Source organism: Bombyx mori, chromosome 19 (genome assembly GCF_030269925.1).
Source record: "Bombyx mori chromosome 19, ASM3026992v2".
In the NCBI taxonomy this organism is placed as follows: Eukaryota; Metazoa; Arthropoda; class Insecta; order Lepidoptera; family Bombycidae; genus Bombyx; species Bombyx mori.
The window spans coordinates 8,271,349-8,297,724 of record NC_085125.1 but is presented as its reverse complement, the minus strand read 5'-3'; the positions used below and the strand labels follow the sequence as shown (position 1 = coordinate 8,297,724).

General features: G+C 37.0%; 1 protein-coding gene across 3 annotated transcripts in view; it reads right to left on the bottom strand.

Annotated features, from left to right (window-relative positions):
- LOC101746320 (tyrosine-protein kinase JAK2) overlaps window positions 1–26,376 on the bottom strand; it is a 38,292-nt gene that overhangs the window by 9,336 nt on the left and 2,580 nt on the right. For 2 of the 3 annotated variants that reach the window (XM_004922334.5, XM_062674025.1), the window contains exons 2-21: window positions 26,011–26,162; window positions 23,112–23,270; window positions 17,675–17,852; window positions 16,232–16,386; window positions 15,796–15,888; window positions 13,666–13,785; window positions 13,042–13,190; window positions 12,265–12,399; window positions 11,337–11,464; window positions 10,681–10,817; window positions 9,979–10,176; window positions 8,393–8,543; window positions 6,801–6,939; window positions 5,635–5,709; window positions 4,939–5,051; window positions 4,465–4,695; window positions 3,138–3,290; window positions 2,500–2,673; window positions 1,291–1,463; window positions 551–700 (exon numbers count right to left, since the gene is read on the bottom strand). In XM_004922334.5, coding sequence (XP_004922391.1) covers window positions 551–700; window positions 1,291–1,463; window positions 2,500–2,673; window positions 3,138–3,290; window positions 4,465–4,695; window positions 4,939–5,051; window positions 5,635–5,709; window positions 6,801–6,939; window positions 8,393–8,543; window positions 9,979–10,176; window positions 10,681–10,817; window positions 11,337–11,464; window positions 12,265–12,399; window positions 13,042–13,190; window positions 13,666–13,785; window positions 15,796–15,888; window positions 16,232–16,386; window positions 17,675–17,852; window positions 23,112–23,270; window positions 26,011–26,162 — 2,963 coding nt within the window. The remainder of the gene's footprint in view (window positions 1–550; window positions 701–1,290; window positions 1,464–2,499; window positions 2,674–3,137; window positions 3,291–4,464; window positions 4,696–4,938; window positions 5,052–5,634; window positions 5,710–6,800; window positions 6,940–8,392; window positions 8,544–9,978; window positions 10,177–10,680; window positions 10,818–11,336; window positions 11,465–12,264; window positions 12,400–13,041; window positions 13,191–13,665; window positions 13,786–15,795; window positions 15,889–16,231; window positions 16,387–17,674; window positions 17,853–23,111; window positions 23,271–26,010; window positions 26,163–26,376) is intronic. The other variant, XM_021350577.3, reaches the window with a different exon arrangement.

Sequence of the window (26,376 nt, the reverse complement as noted above, 5' to 3'; positions counted from 1 at the left end):
GGAACACAGCTAGGCTATTTGGCGGCGGACTCTAGTTGGAGGGTGGTCGCCAGCCAGTCGGACAAGTCCTACCACCGATTATGTATTCGGCTCCCGTTTTGCACCACCCAGGGGTCACTTGTAGGGAATCGCGGGTTAAACCTACGGAAGCGGGAAGCAATCAACCCCCAACCGAAATATGTACTTAACAAATGTTCACAATTAACTTCCATGGTGAAAGAATAATAATTATCGTGTAATAAAAATCAAACCCGCAAAATTATAACTTGCGCAATAACTGGTGGTAGGACCTCTTGTAAGTCCGCGCGGGTAGGTACCACCGCCCTGCCTATTTCTTCCGTGAAGCAGTAACGCGTTTCGGTTTGAAAGTCGTCGTAGCCGTTGTTACTATACTGATAGAACTTATATCTTAAGGTGGGTGGCGCATTTACGTTTTAGATGTCTATGGGCTCCAGTAACCACTTAACGCCAGGTGGACTGTGAGCTTGTCCACTCATCTAAGCAATAAAAAAAAACCCATGTATGTAAAAGTCATAACATAATTCCTCACCACGACGCTCTTTCCCTCGGCCGATCTACGTCGAACTTAGGAACTTCTTGTCTGGCACGTGTAAATATTTCCCAGGCGGTTACACCGTACGACCACACGTCGCTTTTGGTCGAGAAGTGCCACGGCTCGACGGCCGACTCGGGGGCGTACCTGGAATATTCCAGAAACTTAAAATACATCTATCTACATATACTTCATCTCAAAGACGTCCACAGCCGGACATAGGCTCATAGACAACACAACCGATCTAGGGGATTCCCGCAACCCCCGATACGCGGTCGCCACTCGAGAACTTTTAACCCCAACAGCGATCTGTTCTACACAATACAGCAATAATAATAATTACAGGATATAATAATATTTAATAATGGAATAATATTTTTTTTTGGGTGTTAATAAATGAGTTATCAGCTTATCTGATGTTTAATAATTACTGAAGCCCCTAAGATATCACAATGCGAATACCGTTGATTTTTATCCGATTTCCTATTTCCACGTAGAATGATACTGCGTGCGGTAATTGACTGAATATTATTACCTTGTAAATAATGATAATATAATGAACTAGGTAAACTGACTACAAACTGAAACTACAAAATCGAGAATAACACAAAAAAAAATTGTTTTACTGAGTGCACCATAAGATTTATAATGGCACGAATGAATTGAATAAAACAACCATGAATATGACTATATACGAATTAATTATGTAAAGCATAATTATATTCATACGAACTCACCAGTTAATTGGTAACAGTCTTTCAGTCTTAAGTCTGTACGTGTTTTCTTCTTTAGGAATGATTCTGGCCAAACCGAAGTCGGATATCTTAACGTGATATTTGTTCACCACTAGAATATTCCGCGTCGCCAAATCCCGATGCACGACGTTTTTAGCAGACACGTGGTCCATACCCTACAAATACATTGCGCGCACACATTACACACATTGTATTCCGTTGACGCATAACTAGAGAAGCTTCCCATAGACACAGCCCACTGAGTTTCTCGCCGGATCTTCTCAGTGGGTCGCGTTTCCGATCCGGTGGTAGATTCTGCGAAGGACTGCTCTTGCTAGGGCCAGTGTTAACAACACTCCGGTTTGAACCTCGTGAGCTCACCTACACGTCAAGGAGAAGCTGAAACAGCCTCTCAAGGCCATCAGCATAGGTAGGAAAAAAAGAGAAGTTTCTCTCAACATCAAAAACTTCAGGACTATCGCTAAAATTATAAAAATACTCATATAAAGAAATGACCCGGGCGCCATCTACGTAATAATAATAATAAACCATTTATTGCGTTTCATACAAATTTAGAGTATTGCGGGTAAATGAATAAATAAAAAATGGCGTGTGTGCAATTTGGTGCACGTGAAAGAAGTGAAACTTCTTTTGCGGTGTGTAGTATTGTGGTTTTCTTTATTTTTCATCCTTAAATCAAATTTCTCTTGTAATAAGGAATGCTGTGTATAAGAGAAACGACCTAGCTCACTTGTCGTTTCCCTTTTTCTACGGTCGAGTGGTTCGCGAGAGACGCTCTGTCTCTTTTCTCACTCTCGCTCTTCCTAAATTGTATCTTTTCTCTCTAGCCGTAACGATCTGTCGCGAGTTAAATTTTACTCTCAACGCGCCTAAAGAAGATTCACTTCACAAATGGGTAAGGAGGTGGCTCAGCTGATGCTGTTTAAAGCGGATTCATTAAACAGCACCGAATTAAGACTAAGTGCGTGTGAACAGAATTAAAACCTGACACAAACTACAATAAAAATACGTAAGTGTACTTTAACGAGCTTTAATGAAAGCTTTTGGACAAAATTACAACTCAATTTGACAAGCAATACGCGGACGCATTGTAGACAAATACACGTTTAATTTTATAGCATATATTTATTCTTCTTCCCATACACCATTTTTTTTGTTTGTTTCTGAACTAAATCATTGTCTATTACTCACCGTTGCTATGTCCTTACAATATTTGAGCAGATGCGATATCCTAAGCTTTTCGCCTTGGAATTTGAGGTAGTAGTTAAGCGAACCTTCTTCCAGATACTCCATGACTATTAGAACTTCCGGTCCCTGGTCCCAAGCATAGCCCAGTATCTCTACTATGTTAATGTGTTGTAATGACTGTTGAAAAAACAAGAACAAAATTAAATCGAAATCGTCATTTGTGAGGCTCTTTTTTATTGCTACTGAACCGATTTGAAAAATTCTTTCACTGTTCGGAAGCTCCACTATTCCCGAGTGACATAGGCAATAATCTTTTTTTTTAATTAGGGTGCCTTACTAATACTCCAATAACGTAACCCACGGTGTAAAAAAATTACCTAAAATATTCTTTACATCGCGTGCCCTGCAAAAACTATTGATGATAGAATAAAATAATGTACTACGACTTTGTAGAACACATTATTATTTACAAAAAATTTCGCGACAGCATTTGTCCCAATAAGTGTTCTTTTTATTAAAAAAAAAAACGTCAAATATCGTTGAAATTTGTGTTAAATACCCGAGCGGAGCCGGAGCGGGCCGCTAGTATTTAAATATTTGTAAAAAAAAACTTTGACGCCCTCCCTGTCCTACATGCATACCTTCATAATCTCCAATTCGTTTTTGAAGTCTTCATACAGAGTCCCGTTCCTTTCGGAGGCTTGTCGGGTTAATTTCTTAATCGCCACTTCTTTTCTGTGAGATTCTTGATTGTCACGCTCCATCCAACCTTTGAATACGTGACCGTAATTTCCCTGCGGGAATATGAAACACGTTTAATTTAGAAAGGGTTACTTGAACACGAGTCATCTATATATTAATACGTGAAGCAAAAACTTTGTACCACTTTTAACGAAAATTGCGCGAACAGAGGAGTACGAAATTTCCCACACTTACAGAGAATATAGAGGAGTGCAAAATGTTTAATTTTTTTTATTATGGATAAAAAATACATTAAATCAGTCAATAAAAACATTACACACTACCATGTATTTGACACATATGCATGCATACTATTTGTTTATTACCAAACTTTTCTTATTGCTTATAGTCGATGATCAAATTGAGAATAGAGTAATATTGTTTGTCTTTATTAATATTTGTAGTCTTGACGAGATCTGTGATTATAGAAGTAAGTCTTTGACAACAGAATCATAATAATGTACAAACTTATAATTTCAATTAATTATAGTCCAATTTCGATTACCAGGGACCACTAGTTATAATTGAAAATTTGATTATTACTTTCGTTTTTTTTTTTCGAAAATAAAATAATCGTATTAAAACAAATATTGATCTGTTGTTGATAAAGAACAGATTCGTGAATAAAGAGATCATAAAAATGATGTTCACAAACATCGCTTAAAAAGCGGTAAACCTCAATATCACATTGAGCAACCTTTACCAACACTGAACGTACTCTTGAACAATGCTACGACTAACGCTGTGCCACACTTCCTCCGCGATTTTTTTTTATTGCATAGGTGGTTGAACGAGCTCACAGCCCACCCGGTGTTAAGTGGTTATTGGAGCCCATAGACATCTACTACGTAAATGCGCCACCTTGAGATATAAGTTTTAAGGTCTCAAGTATAGTTAAAACGGCTGCCCCACCCTTCAAACCGAGACGCATTACTGCTTCACGGCAGAAATAGGCAGGGTGGTGGTACCTACCCGCGCGGACTCACAAGAGGTCCTACCACCAGTAATTACGCAAATTATAATTTTGCGGGTTCGATTTTTATTACATGATGCTATTCCTTCACCGTGGAAGTCAATCGTAAACATTCGTTGAGTACGTATTTCATTAGAAAAATTGGTACCCCCCGCCTGAGATTCGAACACCGGTGCATCGCTTAACACGTATGCACCAGACGTCTTATCCTTTAGGCCACGACGACTTCAAAGCGATAAGCGAAATCGACCTACGCTTCCGATCTTCTTGGTCAAGGTGACGAGGTAGGTCTTCCCCTGCGAGACGATGGACTCCATGAGCCTGGGGGAGGCCCAGGCGTCGCAGTCGTGCAGCGCGTCGTCGAGCCCCAGCGTGGCGGCGCCGCCCGCGCTGCTCGTGCTACGCGCCGACGACACCTCGTTGGGGAGCCCGTACATCAGGGCCGCCATGCTGTCCAGCGAGTTCGAACTTTTGTTGTCTGCGAACTGAGAACATCATTGATTATCGAATTTCTATTGGTCAAGGGATTCTAACTTCTCCCTACAAGTTCTATTACACATTTAACTTTACTCTTTTTTATTACTTCTGATTTGTTTTGGGTTCTAGTCTAATTATATTTGGTTATAACCCAAGGGCCTATCGGTGTTTAATGTCAATTTAATGACTGCATCATATCGATTTTTACAGCATATTTTTAATATTATTTACATAATCAAATTTCTACTTACGGGATTGTCATACTGATCAGACATAGTGCCATTCATAGAGGGAACGCTGTTGTCCGATATAAGAGATTTGTTGCTTCCCGCGTCACTCAGTTCGCTCGGAATAAAACGATCACCTAGAAAAAATGGTTATGAAATATTTTTGGATACAAATAGTATTAAAAAAAACGCCTTATAAGAGTTGAAATTTTTGTACAGTTCAATAACATGCTATGTAAATTATATGGAAGTCACATTCATTTTACTGTTAACGAAAATAACCTACATAAGAGTATGTAAAGTCAAAATAGTTCAATATCACAACTGATATCCGAAAGAAAAAAAAAACTTTCTTTCTTTCTATAAAATAAAAGTGACAATTTTGACGTAAAGATTAAATTAATCTTGCAGTATGGTTGAATTTCATTCATAGGCCGATCACTTATATATTTGTATTTAAACTAGGTCCGGGCGTACATTTTCCGGCAGCAATTGTTGGGTCAGTTTCTGAATGGAAAGCATTTTAAGCACTCACATATTCTAAAATGTACTAAGCCCGATGGATTGTCGAATACACTAGAAGATCGTTCATCTTTTTCTAGCAATCGAATGTTAGAGAGAGATAAACTAAACAATATGCACCCAAACTATATGAAGGACATATACTCCGGTTTCATGATTTTAAAAAGTTTAAAAAGTTAGCACCACACTAATACTCACTCGACACAGTTTCTGCGTGCTCTATGTGATCAAGAGATATCTTAGGTTCTTCATATTGATGTACAGGAACATATTCTGAAATTCCAATTAAAACAACTTACTACACTTAATCATCAGAGTAGCATCATAATCATTATCATCATAAACAGTCCTGTATAGCTCCATTAACTGGGCGCCGGCATCTCCTCAAACACGCCAATAAGTTCGGTATTCATACACAGTACAGTATATATTGTTTTGCTTTAGTTTAATCATTTCCAAACTGGTCTGTATTCCTAGAGACTGAAATTCGATAATATCTTTTTTTTTATTGCTTAATTGGGTGGACGAGCTCACAGCCAACCTGGTGTTAAGTGGTTATCGGAGCCCATAGACATCTACAACATAAATGCCGCCACCCACCTCGAGGTATGAGTTCTAAGGTCTCAGTATAGTTGACATGATATCAATTAGCAGTCTCGACTAATTTATATCGGCTACACTACCCATCAAAATTTCATATGCATGTTGGAGTTCAGACAATGTGGAGGAAGCCGGCATCACGGGCGATATGTAGTCTAATCACGTAAGTAATAATAATAATTGCATTTATTTACTCCACAATACAAATACAAATAAATTTTCAATTAATATGACATAAAAATTCTAATTCTAAGCAATATTATAATATATTATACTGTGGTGGGTAACCATCATACAACGCAAGATAATTGGCAGATGCCTGAATCTCGCTTACGACATTTTCAAGATAAGCCTGCATATATACAAGTTCCGAACAACAACATTCGGACCGTCGGTCTACCGAACAAATATCACCCGCTCGGTGGAAAATCTTCCCTTTGTTGTTCAGCCTGTCACACACAATACTAACACAGCCGGTCATCGTTCTCGTCGAACCCGTCGCTTTCGACAAGGGGCTCGACGAGTAAATTAACCCTCAGACACAGCCCGCTGAGTTTCTCGCCGGATCTTCTCAGTGGGTCGCGTTTCCGATCCGGTGGTAGATTCTGCGAAGCACTGCTCTTGCTAGGGTTCATGTTAGCAACGTCATTAGGTTTGAGCCCTGTGAGCTCACGTACTAGTTAAGGCGACGCTGATATAACTTCTCAAGGCTATCATCAGCTTAGGTAGGAAAAAAAATACTAACGCAGTAGAGATAAAAGTACCTCTATACAGCATGTGGTTCATGTCCCGCATGATCTCCTGCGGACGGAGCGGGTCGGCGTGCCAGCACTGCCGCACCAGCGCCCACACCTCCGCCGGGCACCGGACCGGCCGCAGCAGGCGGTCGCCCATCTCGTAGCTCTGAAAACAAGAACCGATTTCTACAAAAAAAAACAAAAAGATGTGTGGTGTCGTGGGACACCGGATAGGAACGAAGCTCCTTATTATAAAAATACTAGTGACCGGCCTCGCTTCGCTTCGGAAACATTACATTTTATTATTGATAGCGGAGTCCCGCGATGTAACCCGCGTTATTGTCGTACCGCGGATGAGGCCGCGAGGCGAAGCTAGTCTAAAAAAAGTAGCCTAAGTTACTCTTTATATCATCAGTTACCAATCAGTGAAAGTCCCGTCAAAATCGGTCCAGCCGTTCCAGAGATTAGCCGGAACAAACAGACAGACAGACAGACAAAAATTGTAAAAAATGTTATTTTGGCGTATGTACCGTATATATATTCATAATATGCATGTAGTAAAAAGCGGCTATTTCAATATTAAAAACAGACACACAAATTTTATTTATATGTATAGATTAATTTTAAGTTCTATTCGAGGTATAAAGAAAAGAATTATTCGGTATACATTTTTTATTATCACTTTTTTATTGATAAAAAAAATCTACTTTACAAAGTTATCAACTTTATTTTATTCACAATGATTTATAAAAAATATTTAATAATAATAATAATAACCGTCATCACGTAGACTATAATACATTAGACACTGTATAGCCATCATACTAAGACTATACATAAATAATAAAAATCTTACTTTACGGACGTTTTTGCCGGTTAGGGTACCACCCCTCCGCATCGTCCGATAAGGAACTTCGTTCCAAAATACTATAAAATCAGAGTAAAACTCCTATCGGTTCAGTTCAATGGTTCAACGACGAACACAGTACATAGTGTTACGCCGGTAAGAGTAACGCCATCTATCGCCGAAATGCCGAAACGAATATCAAAGAAACTAGTAACACCGAGAACGCTCGAGAAGTACAATGCCATCTATTGTCAGATAGAGGAAACACACATCGAAAATACTCGACTTGTGAGGAATGTTCTCGATAATTCTAGGGATGTGGTATCGACTATAAAAGCGTTGCAGAGACGGTACGCAGTCAGTTAGTAATCGCAACTACTCGAAGCGAAACAGCGAACGGATCACCTGAAGCGAAGCGGAAGAAGCGAATTGAGAATTTTAAAGTGTTTTAAGTGATAAATACAGTTTTAAGTTGTACTTTGGTAGAACATTTGTTTATCCCGAACCCCGCGTAACAATAATAACACGATTGCGCTGTTCCCATCTTAGAAATACTTAAGATTAAATTAGACTAATAAAAAATGTCATTTATTTGTTTAATAAAAATAGTATTTGTGATTTATAGTTTACAAGTATATTACTAATTCCATTCCTTGAAATCAAGAGGTGAGGAGATTTTTCAAACAAAATTTACATTTAACTGTCATAATGCCCATTAAAACGCAGGCTCCTTCCACTCTTCTATACACCGTTTCATTATTTGAGTACTTACCCTAACTGTCAAAACGGGGTTGGTTTCAGTTGGCAATTGTCCGTACGAGAATACTTCCCAGAGCGTTGTAGCGAAAGCCCAAATGTCTCCAATGACCGATCTCTTCGCTAAGTTCATGTCTGCGAAAAATTCTACAGGCATCCAATGTACACTAAAAAAAAATAGAAATTTACACGTTAATCAAATTATTTACAAGAAAATTTACATTATGCTGAATTTACACCTAAATTCAAACATTTATAAATCTAAATAATAGGTACTCTTCACTTCAGATTATGAGTTGAAGAAGCCAAGGCTAATTTTTTTATATCTCGAAAGTAAAGAAAACTCAAAAACTACGGCTATCCGTGGTTATACTAAAAATTACTGAAAAGCTTCAATTTTAGCACAGCGTCTTGCCTTTATAAGCAACAAAATTACGTAACGTCCTCTTCGAAAAAAAAAAATAATTGAAGGGATCTTTCAAAAGGAAAATCCAGTCTTATTGTTTTACAATCAAGACACACTGATTTATTTATTTCATTAATTGTAGCATTTTTTTCCTATCTATGCTGATAGCCTTGAGAGGCTCTTTCAGCTTCGCCCTAACGTGTGTAGGTGAGCTCACCAGGCTCAAACCGGGAGTGTTGCTAACAATGGCCCTAGTAAGAGCAGTGCTTCGCAGAATCTACCACCGGATCGGAAACGCGACCCACTGAGAAGATCCGGCGAGAAACTCAGTGGGCTGTGTCTATGGATTAATACGGCCGTCGAGCCCTTCGTCGCAAGCGACGAGTTCACCAGGGCGGTGACCGGTGCTTGTGGTGCCTAAAAGCACCGTTAATGAATCGGGATTGTACCAACAAAGTTATTAATTCAAAAAAAAAACAGAAAATTGACAAGAAGGTACCTCAATTATGGGTACAAACAACAGTGAATTTCATTAAATACATCTTGAAATTAAAAATAAGAATAATTATATAGACATAAGAAAAAACATTAAAATCTACAACAATACGATGTAACTGAAGTAATTATGTTCTAAAGCAATTGATCTAAGTAAAAAAAGTTTTTTTTAAATAACTTTACTTTTTTTTTATTCCTTAGATGGGTGGACGAGCTCACAGCCCACCTGTTGTTAAGTGGTTACTGGAGCCCATAGACATCTACAACGTAAATGCGCCACCCACCTTGAGATATAAGTTCTAAGATCTCAGTATAGTTACAACGGCTGCCCTACCCTTCAGACCGAAACGCATTACTGCTTCACGGCAGAACTAGGCAGGACGATTGTACCTACCCGCGCGGACTCACAAGAGGTCCTACCACCAGTAAAAAACTACACCGTGTGCATAAGCACCGGCAGCGTCTTAGCGTACGCAGCACACCGCTAATTCTCTGAAACATCGCGCTGTCTCGCTACCCAATGGCTTGCTAGCCTATGCTCCGGAAATGGATATATTCCATGATGGTTTGCAACGATTTATTGTTGTTGTTAGAAATTACTTAAGTTAATTATTAATACCTTACAAATGTTTTGGTTTATACTGTTAATTTGTAAGTAGACTAAATAAATAAGAACGAAATCAACTGTTCCCGTAACTCACTCCTGCTGCGTGTATTGTCTCAGAGTGGGGCCGGATAGCTTGACTTGAATACGGTCCGCGTCGAGCACGGCCAGCAGCAGCTTCCGGCACCTGATGTAGCCGTGCACCACGCCCGCCTCCGACAGGTCCCACAGCGCCCTCGCCAGACCAGCAGCTACCTTCTTTAAGTGCAGTGGCGTTATACGGTCGCCGTTTTCTCTACAAAAAAAAAAGGATTATTTACCGTAATTTGAAATTCGAAATGGCTTAGATAGGTGGACGAGCCCACCTGGTGTTCAGTGGTTACTGAAACCCATAGACATCTACAACGTAAATGCGCCACCCACGTTCAGCTATAAGTTCTAAGGTCTCAAGTATAGTTACAACGGCTGCCCCACCCTTCAAACCGAAACGTATTACTACTTCACGGCAGAAATAGGCGAGGCGGAGGTACCTACTCGTGCGGACTCGAGAGGTATTGAAGTCGTCGTGGCCTAAAGGATAAGACGTCCGGTGCATTCGTGTTGAGCGACGCTACTGTACCGATGTTCGAATCCCGCAGGCAGGTAACCATTTTGTTTTCAAATGAAATAACCCTACTTTAACACAAATTTATAAATTATTTCATATTGTCATGGAATAAAATCGTTTAATAAAAAATCCTTAAAAATAAAACCAACAATGGTCTCAACATTTCAATCAGTTAAAGAAACGGTAAATTACCTCAGATAATCATCAAACGGTCCGTACGGTAGATATTCCAATACCATTGCTGTCGGGGAACTCAAAGTCACTCCATACAGCCTAACTATAGAACTAGACTGTATGCACGCCCATTTGCTTGCGAGATCTACAAAGTCCTGTAGAATAAATAAATAAAATAGAATCGAAATTTTAATATTCAGCTGTTGATTTTTTTTAAAAGGTTTTTATGACCTGGTACCTAAGACCTTTAAGTCATGTCTTATTTTAATTTATATTCATATTTTTATGAAAAATCATATTATGGAGTGAAATGAAATGAAGATGATTAATTTGAGACATTAATCAACTGGGATGAAATTAAATGAAATGAAATGAGATGATATGGGATGATATATTATTATAATCTCAGTAAAATAATGGTCATTTACTCAGATTTTTTCAGTGGACTTTTTTGAGGATCCCGAAACGTTACTTCCAGCGGCTTTGTTTTATTTTCCCACATTTGTGCACTTTCACAGATATTAAACAGTTAATAAACCACCATTAATACATATTTAAACCTGAAGAAACACTAAATAGACAAAATAAAACAAATCACATAACTTCACTCCTCGCGCTCCCGCCAAAAAGTCCTCAGCTGTTGAAGTAGCTTGGCACAGATATATAAAACTCACCTTTAAATAGTCATTGGCCCTCTCCCGTTGCAGTGTCTTGAACGCAACTAACAATTTCTTTGTCTCATCTAGCCTCCACAGAGCTTTGTATGTCGCCGTTATATTCTCTGAGCCCGTTTTCTCGGAGCCTATTAAAAGAAAACCAAGCTGTAAAGGTATCTCTGGAAAACATGCGCTCTCAGCTCAGTACTAGTAATGTTAATCCTATCCAAGTTGTTGGTTCGAGATCGGTCACATACCATTAATATTTTTAGGTTTTTAAATATTACTGTTGTGAGTACGTAACGTAAAAATTCGATAGACAGCGATTTGTATGATCCTGACATTGCTGATGTCCATGAGCTTCAGTAACTACTCACCATCAGGTATGCAGATTGTTTAACTACAAAGACAATAAAAAAAGAGTGCTCATTGTTTTTTGTTACTATAAGAGTGGCAAACAGGCTCAGAAAGCTAATAATAGTAATGGCTACAATGGTAGATAAGTAGATAATATATCGGTATTAAGTATTGTGCAATGGCTTATCCTATACTATATTATATAGCTTATACCTATACTTACTTAATACCTGTACATTAATACTTAGTACCCATACATAATATTACTTATTACCTATATATTATCTGTTACAAATACCATTGCGCACAACACTAATGCAAAATATTGAAGTTTCAAATGTATTAAATTATGTAACTCTTGAAAACGAAACGCATTACTGCTTAGATATAGGCAGGGCGGTACCAACCCTTCGTCATGGGATCACAACTAGTCCTACCACTTATGCAGTTTTGATAAGGTACCAAATTCAATCCCAATTAGCAATGTCTGTCCTAATTGACGACGTGATCGATGGTTGCGTTTAGATACGGACTATGTCTATAACCACACAAATAAAAATAAATAATATGTTCGCTCATGTTTGTTTACCTGTATACAATAAAATGTCTTTGTTAGGCAAGCACCTGGGACTCTTGTTGTCCCTCAGAATCTCCTGTAATTCTGCCTGGTCGATGCGGACACCCCTCTTCACCGGTTCCCCGCACAAAAGCAACTGAGATTTGTCTGTAAAATTTGATGTATGAGTTATTGATTGAATCCTTTTAGATCTTATTAATGACAGATATAAATGAACAAATGCATTTATTAAAAGAATATTATTTTATTATTTAGTGTCCGCTAAAATTTGGGAGTAGGCAGCGGCTTGGCTCTGCTCCTGGCATTGCTGAAGTCCATGGGCGACGGTAACCACTTACCATCAGGTGGGCCGTACGCTCGTTTGCCTACAAAGGCAATAAAATAAAAATAAAAAAAAGTAGGTAGGTATGCTCGACAATAGTAACATGAGGAAATCAGAAGCTTTGTAGAATGCATTTCCTTCATATTTGAAGTCATACGTGAACATGTTACATGCATATTTATTAAGAAAAAAGTGAGACTGTAAACATGGCAATGGACACTTCAGAATCTACGAGACTGATACTCCAACCTTGGGATATAAAGGCAAATCTTCCGTTGTTGTTTTTAAAGAAAAAAAAAACTATTCGCAGTACTATGTTAATTACACAAATAATAGTATTCAATGTTGCCCGTTGACACTGACATTCTATAAACCCACTGCATCCGTTCACGTCCTATTCTAATATAAATTACTAGTGAGAACCCTGAAAATAAAATGTAGCGTTTTTCTAAAATATAAAATCTCACCATACTCAGAGGGAGGTATGCATTCGTTGAGGTATATTCTTCCTTCGGGATTTTGATGGCAACTGACCAACCGTTCAATGCTAAAGTACTCTTCAGTGCTGAATATGTAGCAGTGACCTTTGAATTCTATTCTGTACGTTTCTGTTGTGCTACAATCAAATTAAAGCAAAGTATACATTGTTATGCCCCAAAATTATAAACAGATTTTTTTTATTAAAGGTAAGTGTAAAATAGGCGGACTTAAGACTTCAAGGGATCTGTTCTGGGGTTTTGCCTACCTACTACCGTAAGCTCGAAGGATGATTCAGCTCAGCCCGAGAGCAAAACTTGTTCGTTAAAAGTTAGTAATAAAAAAATAGTCTTAATCTAAGCGACTATAAAAATATTGTAATACAACATTAAACAAATAATTAATTTGGGACAAAACACATGGTCGTATGACTCCAAATTACGATTCCCTGAACTATGGAAATCAGAGACTGATATTTTCATTTATTTATATGCATATATGTATTTTAAACATCCAGACAAAAAAATAATGTTTGGTCAAAGCGGGAGTCCTACCGACGACTCTCGACACAACAGCAGTTAAGAGAGTTAACGCAAAATCAGTCTAATTATTACCTTGTTTTCGTACAAACGTCCAAATAATACACGTTATATTCGTCCTGGCATTGCCTCAGTATATAACACCCGTGTTTCTTTCCGCGTTTCTCCTCCAACTTCCGATACGAGAAAGCACCGCTGCACAACAAAACATTATTCCACTAACGCGATTTCTACTAGGCTGCACTAAAAGTATCGGGAATGGAATATTTCCACTGTTCCTGTCATATTAAAATCTTTTTAATTGAAAACTCCTTGGTTTTAAAAATCGAATACCATTTATTTATTTAAAAAAAGATTCTCGGTCTTGTCACGAGGTTTTGTCAAACTTGTTTAGTCGTTGAGAAAATGGAATTGACTCGAGAAAATTCAAGAGCGATGATTTATTATGACTTTCGAAGTGGTTTAACACAAAAACAGTGTGTTGACCGGATGATTTCTGCATTTGGTGATGAAGCCCCATCCAAAACCACAATTTATCGCTGGTTTGCTGAGTTTCAACGTGGACGTGTCAAGCTCAATGATGATCCCCGTCAAGGTCGTCCAAAAACTGCAGTCACCCAAGAAAACGTTGATGCTGTGCGTAAGCTGATTGAGGAAGATCGACATGTGACATACCGCGACATTCAGGCAACTTTAGACATTGGCATGAGTCAAATACAAATAATCTTGCATGAACAATTAGGTGTAAAAAAGTTGTTTTCCCGGTGGATACCGCATTCGCTCTGTGAAGAGCAAAAAGCGGCTCGCGTTACTTGGTACGTCAGAACTCTCGAAAGATTCCACGCAGGATCCTCAAATGCTGTATACAACATTGTATCAGGTGACGAATCCTGGATATACGCGTACGAACCCGAAACAAAAAACCAGTCACGAGTTTGGGTGTTCGAAAATGAGTTAAAGCCAACAAAAATTGTTCGTTCACGGAGTGTTGCAAAAAAAATGGTGGCCACGTTTGTCTCCAAAACCGGCCATGTTACGACTATTCCTCTTGAGGGACAAACAACGGTTAATGCAGAATGGTATGCTAGCATTTGTTTGCCACAGGTCGTTTCTGAACTCCGTAAAGAGAACTGCAACCGCCGCATCATCCTCCATCACGACAATGCGAGTTCTCACACCGCGCACAGAACAAAAGAGTTTTTAGAGCAAGAAAACATAGAATTATTAGACCATCCGCCGTACAGCCCCAACCTAAGCCCTAATGATTTCTATACTTTCCCTAAAATAAAGAATAAATTGCGTGGACAGAGATTTTCATCACCTGAAGAAGCTGTGGACGCCTACAAAACGGCCATTTTGGAGACCCCAACTTCCGAATGGAATGGTTGCTTCAATGATTGGTTCCATCGTATGAAAAAATGTGTCAAATTTCGCGGAGAATACATCGAAAAGCAATAAATACATTTTTAAATAGTAATGTTGTGTCACTTCGTTAATTCCCGAAATTTTCAGTGCCGCCCTCGTAATTGACTATCTTCATTCTTTACTCTATGTTTTAGCATACCAATAATCAAAATGTAAATAATCTTCATTCTTTACTCTATGTTTTAGCATACCAATAATCAAAATGTAAATATATAGCAATTTCCTAAGGTTCTCAAGTAATATTTATTATAACTACAGTAAAAGTTCCTTATTCAAACTTCCTTAGCAACCCAATTCCTATATTCGTCGCTAAGGATTTCTTTATTCAAGGATCTCATCGATACATCGGTACATACTCATTGATAAAAAAGGATTCCAATATGTAGGTATCCCAACCGAATACGCATCCTACGAGCCCTTTGTAAACGCGTCATCAAATGGTCTAATAAAAAACAGTAGTAAAGTAGACCTTATTACAACTACTTAAAGTTTGTTTTTATTTTGTCACCTAGAAACGTATCCTCTATAATCGCATATGTAAATTACGATGCCATAAGCATGGTTTCTGTATTCGCCGCATACTTACTCAGAACATATACCCCGCGAAAAATGAGCTTTTACTGAATTAAAAAAAATTGTATACACATATTTTTCAAAGTCAAAAATCAAGTTGAATTGATATAACAATAATATTGATTGTGAAGGAATCAAAATGAATTGTATATTATTTAAGTATGTAAAGAATTTAAAAATATTTTCTACAGCTCTGAAACAACCTACCCAACAGGTCCATGACATTTGATCCTTTGCAATTCTTTAAGTGAAGGCGTCTCATCGTCTTTCGAGAGATTGAATGTCCATTTTACGGTCAACCTATAAATAAATATTAATTTACTAAAGATTTCATATTGTGAATTAATAAAAAAACCCAACAGAAATGTGCCAAGTGGGGGAGGAAAGTCCTCGAATGGAGGCCACGGATGGGTACCAGGAGCGTGGGGCGTCCTCCAACCAGGTGGACCGACGACTTAGTGCGCACGGCGGGAAGTCGTTGTATGCGGAAGGCGGAGGACCGCGTTCTGTGGAAGGCATTGGGGAAGGCCTATGTCCAGCAGTGGGCAGATAAAGGCTGATGATGATGTTGATGAACAGAAATGTCGAATAGTTTGATTAACGAATTAACAATGGTATTTATCACTACGAAACATAAACATACCTATAATATCCATCACAGACAGAAATAAAAGACGAAAGCTGATCCTCGGACTTGAACTTGAGAAACACAGGAGTGCCTCTTCTTGACACTTCCACTGAACTATCACCGTTCCTTGTCAGATATATCAACTCCTCGACGGAGCACACATGGAACCACTGCAATAATTCAATATCATTCAAATATGAAGGTTTTATTCTGTCAATTTTTTTTTGCTTAGATTAATATTTAGTTAGCATTTTCAGACAGTTTTTGCAAAGTATTTACCAGAATAAACCTCTGATTATAACGTCTCTCCGTTGACTTTCATAGATAAGATGCCGTCTTTATTGGACTACATTTCGATAATAAAGTTATTTAATCAATATAAGTTGACATTAACCTATCTCAAAACGAATACCTAGTGGAATTCGCATTATGATGTTTATGCACCAGTCTGTGCCTTTATAGCGCTAAAACTAAATTCGGTAGAGTGCTTGTAGATAGGAAACTAAGAGAAAAAAATCAAATTTATCTAAACTTTATTTGACGCTAGTGAAACCACGTAATGCATGAAAAATACATTAAAATAATTAATAACTCGCGCGCTACCTGTCATTATTAGCATTATTCAATTATTAGTATTATCACAATAAAAACCAAAAATAAATTGCGAAAAACAAAATTTAAATCCAATCGAATAAGACACGCGAGTGTATGAACTAAGAACTTCAAAGGAGTAGATTCTCAATTCGACTATGTTTTATACGTGTGTTCCCTCACATTTTTTTATCAATTATATTTTTTAGATATACATATTTTCCAGGTGAATCAATTACGATCATTTTTGTATTTGTAAGCTGGTGGTTTTAATGTGGTCACATATTTTTTTTAAGATTATCTGACCAGTAAATTTTTGAGTTGTCCTTAATAATGCATATTTGATTAACATCGACTATATAGTTAAATTGATGATATTCTCAATTCATTTTCTTCTAGTCGGTTTTTTTTAAATTATATTTTGAGTTGCTTAACTATATATTAATACGTGAAGCAATAACTTTGTACCCCTTTTTCGAAAATTGCGCGGACGGAGGAGTATGAAAAATAAAAGATACATTAAATCAATAAAGAAATCATTACACACACTAACATGTATTTGACACACACACGCATGCATACTATTTGTTTATTGTCAAACTTTTCTTATTGCATAAAGTCTATAGTCAAATTGAGAATAGATTAAAATATTGTTTGTCTTTGTTAATATTTGTCTAAAGTGTAGTCTTGTCGAAATCTGTGACTGTAAAAGTATAATAAATAGCCTTTGACAATAGAACCATAATAATGTTCAAACTTATAATTTCAATTAATTATAGTCGAATTTCGACTACTGCGGGACCACTAGTATAAATTAATGTTCCGATTGTTAAACTGATATTGTATTATACACCTTATGTTACTTACTTCACGTTTCAGAGTGTTGTAAAGTCGTATTCCAGGATGGTGCGGATGAAAAGGTGCCACCATCACCCGCACTGGCGTCATCTCACTGCCGTTTTGCCACAGAACATTATCGTACTCCTCAGCGAGGTAATTTGGTGCTAACGCGTATAACTGTTGTAAGTACAAATTCTTCACGTAACTGAAAATAACTCAAGTTCTGTACTGTTCGCTGCTAATTATAAAATCAAGTATTCGTCCAATGATCCAAATTCGACCATAACCACAGTCACCTCAATATTTAGATTCATTTAATGTGCTTCATTTTTCATTTTGTTTTCTTAAATTTCATACAGAAACTATTCAGTTTTTGTTTATTTTTTTTATTATTATTATAAATTATTTCCTTACATTATAACTTAGATTCGTTTTCGTTATCGTGTTGTATTGTCCTACTACAGCTGTAAGGAACTTTGTGTACACACTCAGCATATGTGTATTGTTTAGTAGTGCACACATACAGGGCTTAAGTTACAAGCAAGTTTTTTTTTGCATATTTTTAGCTTATAATGTGTATTGCGTGCCTAATAAATTAATAAATAAATTCCCGAATAAAAACAGAATTTAGCCGAATTACCGCCGCACGGCATTTTAATCGCCGAAGCGCCGCAGCACTATGACTGTGACGATTTGAATTTTTTTATGGTCGCCGAAGCACCGCCGCACCATAGCCGCGACTGCTTACGTAAAAGTGGGTTCGCTGCTCTACCGCCGAAACACCGCTGCACGGCATTTTAATCGCCAAAGCACCGCCGCACCATAGCCGCGACTGTTTAATAAGAGTGGTTTCGCTGCACGGCATTTTAATCGCCGAAGCACCGCCGCACCATAGCCGCGACTGTTTAATAAGAGTGGTTTCGCTGCACTACCGCCGCACCACCGCTGCACTACAGCAGTGACATATCATTCTCATATACATACATATGTGTGTTTTTTTCGTCCAGTGTTTATAAAATGTAAACGTAAAAAATTCGAAACGTTCGGCTATGCTTCGGCTGTGGTGCGGCGGTGCTGGGAGATTTCTTTCGAAGCGTGCGGCGAAATTTTCCGCCAAATGGCGGTGGTGCAGCGGTGGTTCAGCATTGTGGTGCGGACACCGTGCAGCGGTGGTTCGACGATAGACTTGAAATTATTATTTTTATCAAAAAATTATAATTTCATTTTTACTCGGGTTATTAGCGAAGCTTGTTCGTAGCTACTTAAGAAAAAAAGAAAATTTGTTGACGAACAACAGCGAAAGTGGTACTTAACTTCTTTATCTTTGCCTATTTATAAATGGATAATAATTGCTTTCATTTTGATTTTACTTCTTTTGTATAAATAGATAGAAAATCTAAAAAAAAGGTATATCATAAAAATATGATATACCTACCTTTACCATTAGGCGGGCTGTGTGTAAATGTGTGATGTAAAATCAAAATGAAAGCAATTATTATGTTTACAACAAACTGCTGTTTACAACAAATATGACTAATGCGAAGACTCGTGTCTTCTTATCACATCCTTATCGTATTCAAGAATATTTTTTTGCGATGGATCGTCTGAATCATTTCACTTCTTATCGTATTCAAGAATCTTTTTTTATTGCAATGAATCGTCTGAATAAATTCATTTCACAATTATTAAATAGCGGAGATTATTAGCGCACGGTTAATAATCACCGTTAAAGTGATCACGTAACATCACGATTAAAGTGATATAATAATCACAATAGCCAATCAATATTTACATTTTATAAATGTAAATTACAATATAAATATACTTATGTTTATTCTTAGTTATTTCGATAAATTACACACATACGTGTTGTAAAGATTCTGCAACTATTTAATAAAGGCTTTTAATTTATACACGGTGTAGAAGCAATGTTGCCGAAAATGAAGACATACGGTAGACCTGATAACTCTCGACATGACAACAAAAAAATATCACGTACAGAAAATATATACATAATAATAGGTAACGTTACATTACGACTTCACGATATACATATAAGTGGTAACTACTGTAACCCATAGACTATATGAGTCGACTATTATCAAAGCCGGCAATGTGACTTTTGGACAATTATTGGTAAATCAGAAAAACGAATTATTGACTTTGTATTCCATTGGCAGTCACAAAACTCTTCTGAACGACATCTTAGATAAATAACAGGTTAAGTATTAACCTTTATTTAGTGCAGGTTTTGAACCGTATTCTTTGAAGGAAACGATTATATTCAAATCAATCTGTATTGACATATCAATAACATTTTTTTGTCCAAATGCACAGATTGCCACCTTTGATAATAGACGACTCATATATACTAGTTCCGAACAACAACGAGGGTTAGGTTCACAGCATTCGAGTAAAACTATGAATTTCCATAACTCTTCAACACCCGGTGAACCGTCAACTTCTTTAACACGTAGTACAAAACAAGACAAATAAAAAGAAACACCTTCAAATGGACGTCAAGTTTAATTTAAATAATGTCTCAATTGATGTCGAGAGCAGTCGGATGTGGACTGTTAAGGAATTACCCACCCTCCTTTGAAGTTACGTTAAAATGATCATATAAAACTGTATCTACTGACGCTTTCTATATTCTGTAGATAGGTCTATAAATCTATAGTATTCTACATAGTAGTTAGATAGATATAAAATTAAATAATTATTAATACGTGAAGCAAAAACTTTGTATCCCTTTTTACGAAAATTGTGCGGACGGAGGAGTATGAAATTTTCCACATTTATAGAGAATATAAAGAAGAAGTGCACAATGCTAAAAAAAATTTAAAATAATGCATGAAAGATACATTAAATCAATAAAAAAATCATTACACACACTACATACCATGTATTTGACGCACACACGCATGCATACTATTTATTGTCAAACTTTTGTTCTTGACGTCTGTGGTGGTCTTATTGAGAATAGATTAAATATTGTTTGTCTTTGTTAATATTTTTTATAGTGTAGTCTTGGCGAAATTTGTGATTATAGAAGTATAAAATACAATCATAATAGTGTACAAACTTACAATTCCAATTAATTATAGTCGAATTTCGACTACTGCGGGACCTCTAGTAAAATTAAAAAGACGTAACAGGACGTTATAAATTCCTTAAGAGATTATACTAGCTGCACCAGACGTGTAGGCGAGCTCACGGGGCTTAGAGACAAGCCTTGCAGCCAAGCCAGCAAGCCTTGGAGACTTTGTCCTGGTGCAGTGCTTTGCTGAATCTACTACCGGATCGGAAACGAGACTCACTGAGCAGATCTGGCGAGAAACTCAGTGGGCTGTGTCTGTGGGTTAATTTACTCACCGAGCCCTTCGTCGTATAAATTCGAAGAAGCAGCTCGTTACAAAGACCAGTTTGGATCAGCAAAATAGATATTATAATACTACAATGCCTAAAGCACATGCGCATTCGGTACAAAGAACGGCAAACGTTAGTACATTCAACGATATGTATATTAGTATGTATAGTATGTGTATTAATATTGATCTAGCAACGAATCCAATTGAAACTTTTAACAGTGGCTTAGATATAAACATTGGAATGGAAACCTCGTGTATTAATTATCATACTTGGTCGATATATCCAATTCCATATAAATCGTCAAATTCTTCGTCAATATGACTTAAGTCAATTGACGCAAACAATTAAGCCGAATTTACATTACGAAATTAGTGGCGTGAAATTAATTTCGTGAAATTAGTTTTACCAACAGTTTCACGTGTAATTTAATACTTTCGTAATGCATGCATTAATTTCATGCATGTAAATTAGTTTCGTGCCCTGCGCGATTTTTTGGTGAAATTAGTGTCATGCAACTAATTTCATAGTGTAAACGCGACGTGAAACTAATGTCGCGAAAGGGCCTGCGCTGTGCGGACGTGTGTATTGTTAGTTCGGACGCGCTTCAAGCCTTGAAAATGGCAAACCAACGATGGAGTACAGGAAAAAATTAGATCTTATTAATGAATATCAGCGACAAGAGTGTCCCTGGGACCCGAAACACCTACAGTAAAAAATCAAAATTATCTTCACTCATTCGAAAATAGTTTTTATAACTCTTAGGATCTTCATCTGCTAATTCAGAGACTAACTTCATTGCACCTAAATGCCTTCTTGTTGACCATCCTCGAATCTACCAACTTTTTTTTTCTTGATAGTCTTTTTTTAAGTTTATAGGTATATAAGCATTTCTTTAGCTATATTGAATATAGCAAATTATAGCTTTGATGCTGAAGGCGCCATGGTTACTGCGATACTGTTGATTTCGCGACACTAATTTTTTAACGAAATTACTTTCGTGAAACTGAGCTCAACATGCATGACACTAATTTCGTAATGTAAACTCGGCATAAGGAAAATGTATGATGATCGTATATACTCGCACGCAAAAACGTGTCAAAGGTCTGCGATATATCACATTAGAGATAAAAACAATCTATGCATATCAATCTTTTACACCAAACTTCTTGATGAAAACAAATTTAATTCTCGTTATCTTGCGTTTTATTTTTTCCTCAATTTATATTACTCATTCTATGCTATGACATGTCCTTCTTCAAACGAGGCTTGCGGAGAGTTCTTTATGGTAGGCAGCGGCTTGGCTCTGCCCCTGGCATTGCTGACGTCCATGAGCGACGGTGACCACTTACCATCAGGTGGGCCGTATGCTCGTCTGCCTACAAATGCAATAAAAAAAAAATAAAAAAAAATTCGTCTGGTAAATAAAAATATCCATACAACCAATAGTTTACGAATACGGTCGATACGGACTTGCGATTAATCAACAAAAACACCCTAACTTAAACTACCCAGTGCAAATACAAATAGGCCTCAAGACGTACACTTCTTTCTCTACAACACCCCTTAGCTTCAAATGGCTAAATTATCTACTTTGAAAGCTAGATTAAGCATTCTATAAACTATATAAACGAATCAGACGGCCATGTTAATTTATTTATTTATTGCTTAGACGATTTATCGGGCTCACGGTCCGATTGGTGTTATGTATAAGTTAAATATGTAATCGAATATAAATTCAGTTATAGTTACGATAGAATATAGTCTATGGTCGACTCCTCGCGGCTCGCGATTTACAATTCTGTACCCGCCATTCCGAAGATTCAGTCTCGTTATACCAATTAGAGAAGCCACATTTATGCCCATTATTTAGGCTTGCTCGAAAATATACCAGGACGGTTAAAGGGTATCTAATTCTAAGCACTGTTAGATACACATATCCATTGAAACTTCTACATTGTTGATGTCATTATCTTCTACCTAGGACGCCTAGAATAACCAAGCCCCTCACCACAATATAAGAGATCAGCTTAAAGGGTATTCTTGACTTATTTAGATAATATAATTATAAATATATTATGCTTCCTACACTTACTTCACATTATGACCGACCGAAGACAATTGCGGTAGATAATCAATGGCATACTTTTTAGGAAATGGTCCATGTCTTTTAGCAATCTCTTTAGGAATATATTTTTTGTAATTTCGAATAACATCATTCAGTGGTAATCTCTCTTCAGCTATTGCACGGGTCCTGTAACAAAGTAAAACAAAAAGTTAAGATCTGACTTGCAAGACAGCAGGATTAACAATGTGATGCAACTATTCCTTATTTATTTATTAATGAGGCATTATCTATTTAACAGTGACATCATGTCGCAAAATATGTTATTTGCACAATATAGACTTGCAGCTTGTACCTAATAAAATTATTTTTATTAACTGTTAGATAACAAGTGATAAAATTTAATACATATGTAAATTTTAGTATAATTCCAAATTCTCATAATTTTATCTTACCATACAACGATATTTTAAACATATCAAGTATTTTAGCATGATATTTTCTTGGTAGCATGTTCTTAATCCAGGATCAGATCTTAAAATATGAATAACAAATTTCTTTAAATATGTTTAAGTAATCTTTTAAAATTTTGTTACTTTTATTGTTTGTTTTTTATTATAATTACACTAAGTACTTTATCTCATAGACAAAAGTCATGGAGTATCTCGTTGGATCTTCTCAGTGGATCCAGATTCAAATCCAGTGGTACATTCTGCTAAGCACTGCTTTTACTAGCGCAAATTCTCTTGGATTGAGCCCGTGAGCTTACCTCCCGGTCTTCCAGTGGTTGGGGCAGCATCTTGGGCTCTTAGAAAATAGTAGGGAAAAAATCTCCCCAAGCATATCAGTACTTCATAGGGGTACGGAATTTTGTTCATTGAATTATCATATAGGATAGTAGATGATTAATTTAAAAATATTAAGCTATAACTTTCACAAACAAATGTTCACGACTGACTTCCAAGGTGAAGGAATAACATCGTGTAATAAAAATCAAACCCGCAAAATTATAATTTGCGTAATTACTGGTGGTAGGACCTCTTGTGAATTCGCGCGGGTAGGTACCACCACCCTGCCTATTTTCTGCCGTGAAGCAGTAATGCGTTTCGGTTTGAAGGGTGGGGCAGCCGTTGTAACTATATTTGAGACCTTAGAACTTACTAGGCTGCACTAAAAGTATCGGGAATGGAATATTTCCACTGTTCCTGTCATATTAAAATCTTTTTAATTGAAAACTCCTTGGTTTTAAAAATCGAATACCATTTATTTATTTAAAAAAAGATTCTCCGTCTCGTCACGAGGTTTTGTCAAACTTGTTTAGTCGTTGAGAAAATGGAATTGACTCGAGAAAATTCAAGAGCGATGATTTATTATGACTTTCGAAGTGGTTTAACACAAAAACAGTGTGTTGACCGGATGATTTCTGCATTTGGTGATGAAGCCCCATCCAAAACCACAATTTATCGCTGGTTTGCTGAGTTTCAACGTGGACGTGTCAAGCTCAGTGATGATCCCCGTCAAGGTCGTCCAAAAACTGCAGTCACCCAAGAAAACTTTGATGCTGTGCGTAAGCTGATTGAAGAAAATCGACATGTGACATACCGCGAAATTCAGGCAACTTTAGACATTGGCATGAGTCAAATACAAATAATTTTGCATGAACAATTAGGTGTAAAAAAGTTGTTTTCCCGATGGATACCGCATTCGCTCTGTGAAGAGCAAAAAGCGGCTCGCGTTACTTGGTGCGTCAGAACTCTCGAAAGATTCCACGCAGGATCCTCAAATGCTGTATACAACATTGTATCAGGTGACGATCCTGGATATACGCGTACGAACCCGAAACAAAAAACCAGTCACGAGTTTGGGTGTTCGAAAATGAGTTAAAGCCAACAAAAATTGTTCGTTCACGGAGTGTTGCAAAAAAAATGGTGGCCACGTTTGTCTCCAAAACCGGCCATGTTACGACTATTCCTCTTGAGGGACAAAGAACGGTTAATGCAGAATGGTATGCTAGCATTTGTTTGCCACAGGTCGTTTCTGAACTCCGTAAAAAGAACTGCAACCGCCGCATCATCCTCCATCACGACAATGCGAGTTCTCACACCGCGCACAGAACAAAAAAGTTTTTAGAGCAAGAAAACATAGAATTATTAGACCATCCGCCGTACAGCCCCGACCTAAGCTCTAATGATTTCTATACTTTCCCTAAAATAAAGAATAAATTGCGTGGACAGAGATTTTCATCACCTGAAGAAGCTGTGGACGCCTACAAAACGGCCATTTTGGAGACCCCAACTTCCGAATGGAATGGTTGCTTCAATGATTGGTTCCATCGTATGGAAAAAGGTGTCAAATTTCGCGGAGAATACTTCGAAAAGCAATAAATACATTTTTAAATAGTAATGTTGTGTCACTTCGTTAATTCCCGAAATTTTCAGTGCCGCCCTCGTATATTTCAAGGTGGGTGGCGCATTTACATTGTAGATGTCTATGGGCTCCAGTAACCACACCAGGTGGGATGTGAGCTCTTCCACCCATCAAGGCAATAAAAAAATAAAAAATTTTTATACATAAATTGAAGTAATAACTTAAGTTAATAGAGCTTTGGACTAAAATTTTGTATGGAGCAATTCTTTCTGTAATATACATTACCTGTCAAGCCTGTAACGCATTCATAACTTCCTAACTTAGAAATCATATTTTTACCATTAAACAGCGGTATTTTTTAATACTTTTTAAAAATATTTAAAGAAAGTCAATAACTTGTTGACTCTTCAGAGCACTCCGTATGAAGTATAGAGCACAAAGAGAACTAAGCTCGAAGCAGAAAGCAGGTTTGTGATAACCTTAATATAAACCATGTACATTTAATCATCAGAGTTGCTCTTATTTTTACATGTATGCATCAATACTAAACCTAATTGCTTACATATCTGTGATCCCCAGTCCGAGTAATTCTTGCTTATGTTCAGGATACTTAATCTCAGGTATTTTATTTTCATTGACGTCATTCCTTGCTTGTTGGAAATAATAATCATATGTGGTCTCATCCAATGTTATAAGAAGACTTAACCTTGGCACCTAAAAGATTGATTTATTTTATATTAATATTAAACGTCTAAAAATGTTAGTCAACAAATGTAATTATTCACTTCATTAATCAATCATTTCTTATTAAATTAAAATAATTTAATTTGTTGATTGCAAAATAATATATATATTACAGTAAACATGAGATTTTCTTAAATTTTAGAAATAACTATAATTAAAATTTTCCTATAGACATAATTACAGT